Consider the following 12,241-nt stretch of genomic DNA (forward strand, 5'->3'; position numbering starts at 1 on the left):
AGCAATTTGTCTTTTATAACCTTGCACATAATCACTGAGTAGGAGATTTTATACAGTGGCCCTCTGTTCTTGCTTCATTCAATCTAGCAAAATAAGATACTACAAATCTTGCCTTTCTCTGAATTACAGTTGTAGAAGCATATTCCTTTTGCTTGTGAGTGGTACGTGCTGGGGTCCGAAACCTTTCCCACCAAGCAGGGCAAGAGAGGAGAGCTGCAATGTTTCGAACTCCCTCTCCTTGTGGCGGCACTGTTCTTTGGTTTTGAATTAACTGCTTGTGTTCTCAAAAGAAAGGCTTGTCTGATGCCCGCCCACCTTTCTGCTAGACGCTTGGTGTTGCTCAGACTGCTTTTGTCTGAAGCTAAAGCAAAACTTCATGGAAAAATAGAGACTTGTATTTCTATAATGTCTGTTTGTCCCAAAGAAARCCAAGGCATCTGAAAGTTGTATCTAAGAATTCCTGCACATATAAGCACATGGGCATTTCTAAAAAGCAGCCATTTTTCATGTAGAGCGCAGCCATGAAACAAGAATTTCAAATAGTATTTTAAGACTTAAAGTAAGGCAGTCCAGCTGTATGTAACCACAGGAGGAAGCTTCAGTAGGCAGAATGCAACCAACCAAGTTAGAACTTGGCTAAGATGCTGCGGTTTAAATCTTCCAACATTGTTGACAGTGCTGTAGGATTATTCATGTCCATAGACTCCTTGGTGCTTGGACTGCATCTGAGAAATGACACCTCCTGTGTGGCACAKGGCCTCCTTAGCACAGTGTAGGCCAGCAGTTCAGCAGTGACTCAAAAGGAAGCCTGGATTGTTCCATTCATCCACACCACTTCCTGCTGCACCTTGGGGAGAGCTGGAGCTGCCCCATCCAAGTAATGGCTTGCAACAACCCTGCTTAACATCAGTGATTTGGCAGGTTTACTGCAACAGAAGGCATGGCTGCAGGGAGTTTAGTTTAGTTTGGGTTGGGCACTATAATTTTGTGCTGACCTCTGCAAATCCTTGCAGACTCGTTTGCTGTGTTTAGCAGAATGGTCTGTTTTTTAACCAAATCAAATGCAAGAATAGTCATTTCTTCTCTCAAACTGACTTATGATCTCAGCATATTGGCAGTACATGGCAGCTCTTAATGGAAGACTCTCATTAACTCCTGTAAACATTCTCTACTCATAAATGTTATACAGGCTCTTCTGCAGTAATACTGATGAGATTTTACTTTTGAGCCTATTCTGGGGTCTTCTAAGTGTCTAGATTGGACATTCATGTTGCTAGCGAGTTTTAAATATCTTGGCTTAGAGTGCCATTGAGAGGAACAAAGAGAAACAAGAATGTCAAAGGAGCTAGTGCCTTAGGATCAAAAGTCTAGTGAGCGTTCCTTTAACCCTCTGGAAAACAACGTATAGATTAAAAAACCTGCACTTGTCTCTGCAGTCATTGAAGTTACAGCAGGCATGAATTAGGACAAAGTAATTTGCTGTGGACAAACACTGTCCCTGAAGCTTAGGAAAGCAAGTATCTATTTGTGACCAGGGTCTATTTTAGATACTACAGGGAATTCACATAGTCTGCCTGTTCYTGTTGAATTATTTGTAGTTATGATATTTTAAAGAAAGCTGGTATATGTTAGATAATTTCTTTTCTGGTAAGCCACAGTCATTTGTTTAAGCTGGATCCTTGCCAGGAGGCAATATACCTCATCTTGACAGAAATGATAGGCATTTGATGTGAATTTCCTGATATAGCAGCTGATTTTATTTATTTATTTAATTTTCAAAGAGTATGTTTCAATTACAAACCCTCTGAACTCTGAATAACTTTCCCAGAGCCCCTGAAAATGTTTATCCGACTTTTTTGCCTTTTTAAAAAACAAGCATTGTACTGTGTTTCATGAATACAGTTTTCTTGGGAAATGGCTATCCAGGAACTTAAATAAGAGAGTTAGAGACTTAAATAAGAGTTGCTGCTTACTTTGCATCTGAGGATCGTCATTAAACGCTCATCTGTAGGAGAAAATTGCACTGCTGCATATTAAGAAACTGTTTTTCTCTACTTAAATCAGAGTTTTAAATAAAAAAAGTATCCTCACTTTGGCAGAGGATTGGTCTGTTCTGATTTAATCAGTTTGTTGAACCATAGTAAAGCATGTTCCTCACTGCTTTGTATACCTTTTAACTTGTATTGGTTTAAAGCCAGTTCAAATGAGTGCACAACTTTCTCACCTTGACAAGCTGTCAGCAGCTGTAAGGAGAGCAGTGAAACTGTGCACCTCGGGAAGGTTCCAGAGGAAAGGAAGTTTAGAAGCATTGGCTGCTGGACTTAATCCTGTTCCCACTGGAAATCCAATAAGTATTCAGATTAGCTTTGTCTTTTGTAGGGATTAAATTTGCAGGGAATCTCAAGTTTTCATGGTAAAATTAGTTYTTGTCTGGGAAGGGCCTTTCATAGTAAAAGTTTGACATCTAATAGAGAACAGTAGCAGGGRTTTTTGTTTTAAGACTTTGTTKTTGTWWTRYYYAYRWWYRTRRRYAWWACACTGTAGTTCTGTGGAACGCTGATAAAAATTATTTAACTGATTTGTAGCCACTGCCTGGGGTAATAGCACCCTTTGCTGAGCAGGTTATAAGTCAGCTGAAGACAGCTTCTTCCTCTAGTATCATGGATCTGTATCCTAAAACACTGTCTGTTGGCTGATAAGAATAACTTTTCTTTTCCTTGCAGGAACTGAGGATACAGTCTGGAAATAGATACGAAACATATTTTTTCAGTGTATTGTGTACACATGGTTGCTTAGTAACTTTATAATGCTTTTTCAAAGTCAAGTCCTGCTTTTGTCAGTATGTGATACATGATTTCTGTAATCAGAATCAAATCTGATAGCACAGATGTAATCTCTGTTCACTACTTTCATGATTGTGTTTTTCACCTTTCTCTACCTCTCTTCTTGCTTCTAGCAATCTACAATTACGATGCTGCCCAGGATGTGGAACTTTCCTTGCAAGTTGGTGATACTGTTCACATTTTGGAGATGTATGAAGGTAAGTCCCAGATCATTTCCAAGTACTGTACAGTAGGTTTTAAAATTAAATATAACAAAGCATTTTTTAAAAATAATGCAAAGTTTGGATCTAGGTTTCCAACTTCTGGTATGTCTTCCATGCCCAGAGCTTCCTATGTAGTGCTTGCTGGATACCTTTGAGTTTTGAAACAGTATTAAAAATACATAAAATAGAGAAGCAGCAGTAACACYCATGCTGTTCCTGGTGGAGATCTGTCCAGGTAAACTTCACTAGCATCTTGAGGCAGACAAGGTAGGGAAAGAAAATAGTCTCTCTTATTTCTGGCTATTCATTCCTATTCTTACACCATACCTGTGATCTTAGCTCCTCCTTCTGCCATCCCAAGCACTTGCGTAGTGGTGTGATGAACTGATCCAGCTGAAAAATAACCCAATTAAACAACAAAAAATAATTTTTAGGCTGAATTAGTTCTTTGATCTGAAAAAAGGGAAACAGTGGGTGAATGAAAAAGAAAAGAGCACATCCTTTTTTTTTGAGCAGTAATGCTGGTTTAAGCCATAATATCACAAACTGGCTTTACACRCTTTTAAATGCTTCCAGTAGACTCTCTCTCCCAGTACTTTACAGGTAGGTTTTTCCTAATATCTACCATAATGTGAAGTATCTTACAGAAAGGGAAACAAAATTCTTGTTTTAAACTAGGTGAAAATGACATTTGTGTGCTTYATATCTACTTATGAAACTATATTGTTTAATTATTTCATTATTAGGAACAGAATGCAGCCATCTAATTATTTTAAAGAATACACTAATCACTTCTTCATTTGGAGGATTGTGTCTATCTTCTCCAAAATCTAAATGCTCTTTCTAAAATATAGACTTAGTAATTTACACAGGCCACAGCATTTTGAAAAAGAAGCAGCAGACGAAATCTTTTCAGTATCTCTGCTTGGTACAGCAAGTTGCTCGTTTAGCAATTTGTTTCTAGTTAATTTTTCTCTTTCCACTTGTCTTTGACCGTGACACTGGAAAGAGCCTGCCAGTTCCTACATGTCRAAGTGAATTGCTGATGTGTGTTTTTACACTGAGGTGTGTGATATTGAATGTGGGTTTTTCTTTCAAGTATGTAGTAGTGCTAAATTATGCTTCTATGAAAAGGATACATCTTATACTTTCCAAAATGTGGTGATTATTTTTGACAGGTAGATGTTGGGGGTGAGTGTTTTTAGCAAGATGGTTGTTCAGTCCTGAACTTGCTGCTACTTCAGCTTTTTAACAGGGACAGTCAATAATAGGGAATGAATGTCAAATAGTATCCTTTTTTTAACCTGAAATTTCCCAGTTTTTAACTTTAACCTGGTAGGATTGATTGTAATTGGGAAAACAAACGTGTTTTTGATGCTTTCATTCACTGAGGCTAGCATTGTGGAGTCCTAGTTTGTGGCTGGAGCACCCTGGAATTACCTTATGGCAATTAAATGTTTTTCCTGGAAAAAATAATCAAAAATTTGGGTCAGGCATTTGAGAATCCAAAGAAAAAAGTACTTATGGCYTCTTAGATGGTAATTCTGCTGTGGGTCTTTTCTTATTTCCCATAAATATAATTCAGTTTGGAAACTCCAAATTCTGATATTCTGTTTASGTAGACACTCTCCTAGCTCATTATATCTATTTTTCTTTCTCTTGGAACATTTATTTTCAGCTTTGTTGTTTCTAGACATATAYGATTGTACTTCTGAGAATTACAGTGTTCCCACAAGAAACCTTTTTTATTTCTTTTTACATTAGTGATGTATAGATGTATACTTAGAAACATAACTCCAGTCTGATAAAAGTGGGAGAGTTGGGGGAGCTTCTGTTTGTTTGTTTTTGTTCCAGGAATCACCATTCTTACCTGGATACGCAAGTGTCAATTTAGAAGAAGGTTCCATTTAACCAGGGTTTTGGCTTTGCAAGAAAAAAGGCTCAGATGTCCTGGAAAAAGTTCTTTTTTCAGTCAGTTTAAGTTCCCCACCAGTCTCAGCTGAGGGCATTCTCTAGGCTATCAGTAATGTTCCTTAGGGAATTAAGGGGGACATTTTTAGGTTTATCCAGAGAATCTTGTGTAATGGTAACAATCACTTTGAAAACCTTGTTTCTTGCCAGTCTTTATTACTTTAGGATGCACTGCTGAGTATCTTTGAGTTACCAGAAGGCTTACAGGACTGTTGTACCTGCAGTCCCTTTCCTTTCTGCCCGTCATTTAAAACACGCCTCCTTTTTCCTTTTGGCTGAAGCCAGCTGGTATTCTTTCCTCAGCCTTGTTCGGTGAAGAGTCTCTGTGTATCAAGCAGCCTTCACTTGAAAGCTCTTTGTACTCTGCGTCTGGGGTTTTGGTTGGCTCCACTCTGTCTGTAAGAACTGAAGTGCACAGTTTGTTCCTTGACTGGGAGGCAGCAAGGCTGAAGCTTGCACTGGGTTTTGGCATTAACAATAAATGTTATCTGACTCTCAACTGGCTGAATAGCTTTGAGACATAACACTGATACAGCTAAGCCACTGGGGGAGGTGTATGAGAAGCAAAGAGCAATAAAGGGAAGTAAAGTGCAGACCAGAGGATATAGATGCAGTTTGCTTAATACAGAGGCCTGCGCCATGAAGTTCTAACGTCCTGTGGCTTTGTCCGAGACTGCAGTGACTGCCAAGCTCTACGGTGGAGTGCCTGACAGTGGAGTGCTGCTGTTGTACTGCCTTATGGCTTCACAGTGAGAGAAGGCAGCTTTAAACTGTAAAGTCCTTGCTCATCTATTGCTGCTTAACTTCATGCTGTCAGGCATTAAAGGTGTGTTGCAAAGGCTGGAAGTCCATGGATGGTTGTCTAAGTTTAGGAAGAGGCCCTAACACGCTAGTTTTGTTAGTAAAGTTTTCTTTTCTTGTGCACTACGTGGATGCCTTGACTAATACTTTAAAAGTCCAGTTATGGCTACAGTCAGGCTTGGAGTTGGAGTGTGTGGAAGGGGATAATAAGATAATAAGGGGATAATAAGAGGTGGGGATTGCCTGTTCACATTGTTGGGCTGCAGCTTGTCTATGTCAAGGGTTCGTCAAAAGATGGTTACTCCTGTAAAAGGTTGTTCTAACTTGGGCAACAAATCTGAGATTGAAATGAGGGCCTTCAGAGCAGAAACCACAGCTGAGGCTGTAGCATGCTGGCATTCACTGCAGCTTGAGCCCAGAAAGGGAGAACCTGTGAGAGTCGTTCACTTTTGCGTTACGTAGCTCCGTACCTTAGACTGTACAGTATTTGCTTCAATCCAGGGAAACAGAGATTGTGGCATATTGCATCTTTGCCAGTTTGGTGCCAGGTGCAGTTTTAAATGAGGTAAATCTGCACCATGAAAAAGGTTTGAATTTGCATATTCAGTGTTTTTCTACGTTGCCTACACTGAGGCTGGTTTTAAAGAACTTCTGTGATGTCTTAGTYTGTCTTCAAGAAGACTTTGAAACAACATGGAGTATTTACTACACATGAACATATGGAGGAAAAACAATGTTTTTGGACTTCTCTTTAGGAAAAAAAATGCACATATACCCTCAACAAAACATATAGTATGTTAGTCTGAGTGTCTTGGACTTGCTATATCCTCTTCTAAACTGCAAAGCAAGGTTGGCTGTTTGGTTTCAGAAGGGCAAGAGGTCTTTGTAGAGARCGACCTTTCCCCCTTGATAGTAAGATAAGCACTGCTTATTCTGTTTCTAAATAGTGGCAAGATTGGGCATATGCTGCAAAATTYGAGAAAATAAGGAAATTTGAAGTCTCCAAAACTTTTGAGGGCTTCTTCAGTGGAGGGTTCACTTTCACTCTGGGAATCTGTCCTTCAGTAGTGAGCTGAGGCGGGGGGAGGGGGAGAAGCTGCAGTATGTGTGTGCATATACACATACAGATATACATACATAYATAYATATATATATATAYATATAATGTATGTATTTTTTGGCGAGAAATAGGTGAATTAGGGGTAGAAAGAATGTATACCTACATACCAAAATTCAGACCAGTTTCATCTCCTGATACTAATAAACTTGCACATAACTTTTTCTTAGCTTCAGTCTTGGTCATTCCTCTGCTTGCCATAGGTAAATGAAAGGTCCGTTTTTTTTATTGCGGTACGGTGGAGCGGTGTATGTTGTAGTACTGAGAAACAGTGCGTTACAGTGGAAGAGGAACAAAGACCTTGTGGTTAAGCCCATGAGCTGGGAAAGTCTCTGTGATTGCATCACTGAGCACAGCTTCCAGTTGTCTAAACTAACTTAATATGAACAGTTTTGTTTGGATTGTCTAACCGTCTTTAACATACTGCATAAAAATGATATAATGAAAGGTAAAAGTGGGGAATTTGATGTTCAGTTAAAAAAATAAAATCTTTATGGCATTTCTGTGCAAGAGTCAGTCTGCCAGCCCTCCTTTCTTTAACAGACTTCAGCTTGAAACAGTGTTGTAGTAGTTGAAATTTGCCGTGTCATCGTTGACCAAAAAGCTTTTCTGCTTTCAGCCCATTGATGTGAACTGTTATGCAGTGGTGTTCAGCATTGTTAACAGGCCTTTATAATGTTCTAGAAATGGCTACATTTGAACAGTTGAGCCTATTGTTACTGAACTATCATTCTGCTGGAGCATTAGGCTTGTATGTTTTTAAAAAAAAAGTAGTCAAAAAATGACCATTGACTRTTGCCAAAAAAAACCCCTTCTGGCCTTTTTAAAAGGATAGATAAAATTACTGAAAATCGGAGAAGAATTCTCAAAAGATTGCATGAAATGAGTGCTGAAATACAGTTTTGCATTTGTGCAATGATTGCAAAATGTTTTACAAGGTTAGGGTAAATACTAGCAGGCTATTTTAAATGTGAGGAAGTTATGCTATAGAAGAGTTAAGAACCTGTGTCAACGGAAATTGAAATCACTGGGAAGAGATTCTTGTTAAGTTCCATGAATCTTGTATCACACACAAATAACCTTTACAAGACCATTCAATTAATTACTGACATGGACAAAAATAGAATCTAAATCTTGTCATCCCCAATCCAGTATCTTGTCTATTAGTCTATGATCAATTTAAAATCTTCATTCTGTGGAAGGAATGGAATTTCATTTCCCCCTCCCCCCAACTTCTGCTGTAACATGGGGGGATTATGTAGCCAAGCTGATTGACCTACTCCTTACAGCTAGAAAAGGGAGTCAGAACTGTAAAATACAAACCTTGTTAAGTGTCGTGTCTGATCCATGATTCTACTTTGAACCTTCTTTTCTAAATAAATAAATAAGTAAAACTCTCCTCCTCTCTTCTTTGCCTGATTATTCTCTAACTCCCTTTGCCTTCTTGGTACTGATGTCCACCAGTCAGCTGGGCATCATCATCTTAGGTCAGTGATGTTGTGTCTCTTCACACCTCTGAACATCATTCATGCAGTGTGGACTATAATCTATACCCTTCATATGTACAAGCAGGTAGAGTCAATATTTTCAGCTGCAATGCAAGTAGAAGCTTGGGAAAGAATCAAAAAGCTGTGTGCTAGGAGTATAATTAATTGAGAGCTGAGGCAGCAAAATGCCTTCAGYGGTATTTTTAGTGGCAAAGAGTCACTAAATGCAAGTTCGCATCCTATCCTCGAGCAATACAAAGGATGCTATGTCTGCACRTAAGTGTTTAAAATGAAACATTCTTCCTCTGAAATGTTTGATGTTGTTACTTGTAGTACATTACTTGTAAGACCTCAAGGTGACTGAGACTGTTGCACAGGGTAAGGTACAGTCTCTCAGTGAAAAGCGTTTGATCAAATACAAGCTCTGAAGTAGTCAAGATAGACAAAACTGAGGGTGGAAAGGAAAATTTAGAGGTAGTGGAAGGAGCAAGAGAGTGACTTGGCCACTGYTCTACTCCTCTCCTCTCTACTCATTAAGCAAGGGTCTCTTGAGGGCAGAAGAACAGAATATACTGGTTCTTTCATACACTTGCATTTTGGAGCCCTTGAAATCAAAATACTAGTTAAACCCCAAATGTGAAGAAATACACAGCAGAAAGTGGCGTATGCTTCTGAGTCTTTAGGAGCACAGTTCTTACACTGTCTTAGATTTACTGGATCTTGTCAAGATAATACTGAAAAGAGTATCTGTACTGGGGCAAGCAATTTTTTCCCTCTGCTTTCTGTTATCTCATCTCTTCCATTGTCCAATGAAGTGTTGATTTTCAGTCTTCAGATTTCTGGCTAGCTCATTGACCTACATAATATGAAGCTCCAGCACAATCTGTATGATGATAGGAAAGAAGACTTTGCCCTGGATGGAATGGAAATGAACTTAAGACACTTGAATCTATTTTTCTTTTTGTTAGAGACATCCTATGTGACCATGGGCCTACAGTTGTGTCTCCCTTCCTCCTTCCCTATCTGTCAAATAATCATAGCAGTTCTGTTCTGTGTATTTCATTTGTAAGCTTCACAGAGCAAGGGCCATCACTCTCAATATATAGCATGAAGAGACCTGCCTCTCTGTTGAGCCCTATCAGTACAACTCAAATGGAAATACAAAGCAGAATGAGTGTTGGTTTATAGTAGGAAGAGGTATCTTTCTGCCATGCTATCTTATGAACAAATCCTCCTACAAATGCAGTAGAGATGCCTTTGCAGTAGTAGATCTTAAATGAGCAAAATCAATAGGTTTTATTTTGTAAATTGTGATGAGAATGACAATGGATATTTAATTGCCACTTACAGAGAAAAATATTTGTGTCCCTTTGACAGGTTGGTACCGAGGATACACACTTCGAAATAAATCTAGGAAGGTATGATCTCCCTTTTCAGTAACCAGTTTTTATTTCATCCCTCTGCCARACCCCGTCCATTGCTGTGATAACCTGTGCTCCTGTTCTATTTCTTGGTTTGGTATTGTGCAGATCTCCTGATCAATGTCCTTTTCCTTAGTCATAGAAATAAAAATCCTTGAGCTAAATGTTTTTGGAACTGTTAACTAGATACTCCCTATAAGCAAGTGTAACATTGTTTGAACTAGCAAAGTTGACTCTTGTGTATGTAGGGGCACCAGCTCTTTACTATGTTATTACAGTCTTGGACCTGTACACACCCACCACTGGTTATAAATAAAGCTGAGATTAGAGTTTGGATTTGACTTGGAAAATATTCCAGAAGTTATGCATGGATGGATCTCAGCCAAACTTCTTGAGGTTTGCAAAACTAGAGTGAAAACTGCATGGAAATCCAGTTTCCCATAGGAATCCTGGCACCTCTGATGGGTACTRCTTCTTAATGATACCTCTGCATTTTTCCAGGCCTAAATGGAAATGAAAAGAAAACAGAAAAGGATTACAGCACTCCTAGAAGGGTTGTTTCACTTAAATAATGAACGTTTGAGGGCTGATGAATCCCTACAAATGCTGTTATTTGTGAGATTTTTGTAGACGACTGCAGGTCCAGAGCAACCTGACAAATGACTATCAGAATGTTTTGTAGCGAGGATAAACAAGTATGCTGATAGTTGGTAAGATTTTAGATTTCATACAGGAAGGTAGGTGTCATTACAGTGAAGCAAGGAAGCGAGTTCTCTGAGGTTCGAATATCAAATATAGAGCTCAAACTTATAACCTGGAGCACCTTCCATTTTTTTTGAGATACTCAGATTTTTCGGCTGACCTAACATACTTCTCTCGTAGATAAACAATACCATCAGTTAGTTACTATTCTGTTGATAGTGTTCCTACCCCTTTCCACTGTTTTCTGTTGAATGAGTTTCTGTCATGTCATGTGTTAGAATATTTCTCTTCCTCTGTCTTTTMTAGGGCATTTTTCCAGAAACATACATTCATTTAAAAGAGGCAACTGTGGAGGACCGAGGGTAGGTTTGAGTTTCTTGAGATGTACTATTGGAAGCAAAACTGGAATGCTGTTTCATTAAGAAAACTTAAATAGTGGTGCTTATAATGAATGCTGGTGGTCTGCATGTGCAGCAGGGGATCTCAGTGACATTAGATTTCTGGAGCTGCATAGCTTTTCCTTTTTCCAGAGCACTGTACATCCCAAAACAGCTGTGGGCATAGATGTAAAAGAACTCTATTTGCAATAAAGCTCTGCTAGACATGTTAGCAGTGAGACAGGTCGATCAAGTTATATTTAGCTTCTCTGGAGACTCCTTCAAGTCATCACACACTCTTGCTTGCAGCCAAGTAGCCAGCAGAAGTGTGCATCCCTTCTTGCCTGGGGAAACATTTAAGGAAGCCACTCCTCATTTGATTCTTAGAGCTTGTTCTCTGATTGTTTTAGCGAGGGGAAAACAACAGTAGCGACAGAAGGTTACTTTAAAAATACACTTTTTTTTTTTTTAAATTACTGTGGCCAGGTTACCACTTCAAGTGGTGATTCCTCAGAACTGAAGTTCTGTCTGTTTTAGTGTTACGTTTCCAGAGTGGATCCATAGGGACAAATCAGACTAACAGGAAATATGTGTTGAAAATAGATAATGAATGTACATGTATTTGTTGGAGAACCAGTTGAAGACGTAAAAATCTTAGTATTGTGAGTGAATGAATTGTATGAAAATCCAGGCCTCTAACTTCTAGTTGCATATTTATCAAAAAAAGATGTTTTACTAATAGGTTTTAATTTCAAGTGTAACATTTCTATTTTCTCCTTTTTTTTTTTTTTTTTTTTAGACAGCATGAAACAGTGATTCCAAGTGAATTGCCCCTTGGGCAAGAACTCACTTCTACTTTGAGAGAGTGGGCAGTTATCTGGCACAAGTTGTATGTGGTAAGTTTTCTCCGGGGGCTGGTATTTGGTGCAGGGRGAGGGAGAAGGGGTTCTCTGTTCAGGTAAGCAGGCTTGCACCCACTCTGAGCTGCAGTACTACTTGCCTTAAGCTGAGAGGGAACTGAGAGTATTGGTCAATACTCAGCTTGTTCTGTAAATAGTCTTAACCGCCATCTGTGCTTATCTCCTCCCAGGTTTTCTGAATGAAGGACAGAGAGGAGAGCAGGGGGGAAACAGCCAGAATTATTTTTAAACAGTACAGAATGATGAATCAGTACAGTTTTCCATTTAGGAATGGCATCAAAATACCTATGCTTCTAACTTCCAATCTTTATTGCTGAGTCATTTTGTGACCCTCTATCTCCACTTGTCTGCCTATAAAATTAAGCAGCAATTCTTTACACTTCATGTTRAAGTACTTAC

The 12,241-nt window shown here is 38.9% G+C and overlaps 1 protein-coding gene across 1 annotated transcript in view; it reads left to right on the forward strand.

Annotated features, from left to right (window-relative positions):
- DOCK5 (dedicator of cytokinesis 5) overlaps positions 1–12,241 on the forward strand; it is an 82,761-nt gene that overhangs the window by 15,531 nt on the left and 54,989 nt on the right. The window contains exons 2-5 of the mRNA XM_085301027.1: positions 2,957–3,040; positions 9,800–9,840; positions 10,852–10,907; positions 11,722–11,818. Coding sequence (XP_085157153.1) covers positions 2,957–3,040; positions 9,800–9,840; positions 10,852–10,907; positions 11,722–11,818 — 278 coding nt within the window. The remainder of the gene's footprint in view (positions 1–2,956; positions 3,041–9,799; positions 9,841–10,851; positions 10,908–11,721; positions 11,819–12,241) is intronic.

Source organism: Rhea americana, unplaced genomic scaffold (assembly GCF_003343005.1).
Source record: "Rhea americana isolate MKP2758 unplaced genomic scaffold, rheAme1 scaffold_171, whole genome shotgun sequence".
NCBI classification, from domain to species: domain Eukaryota; kingdom Metazoa; phylum Chordata; class Aves; order Rheiformes; family Rheidae; genus Rhea; species Rhea americana.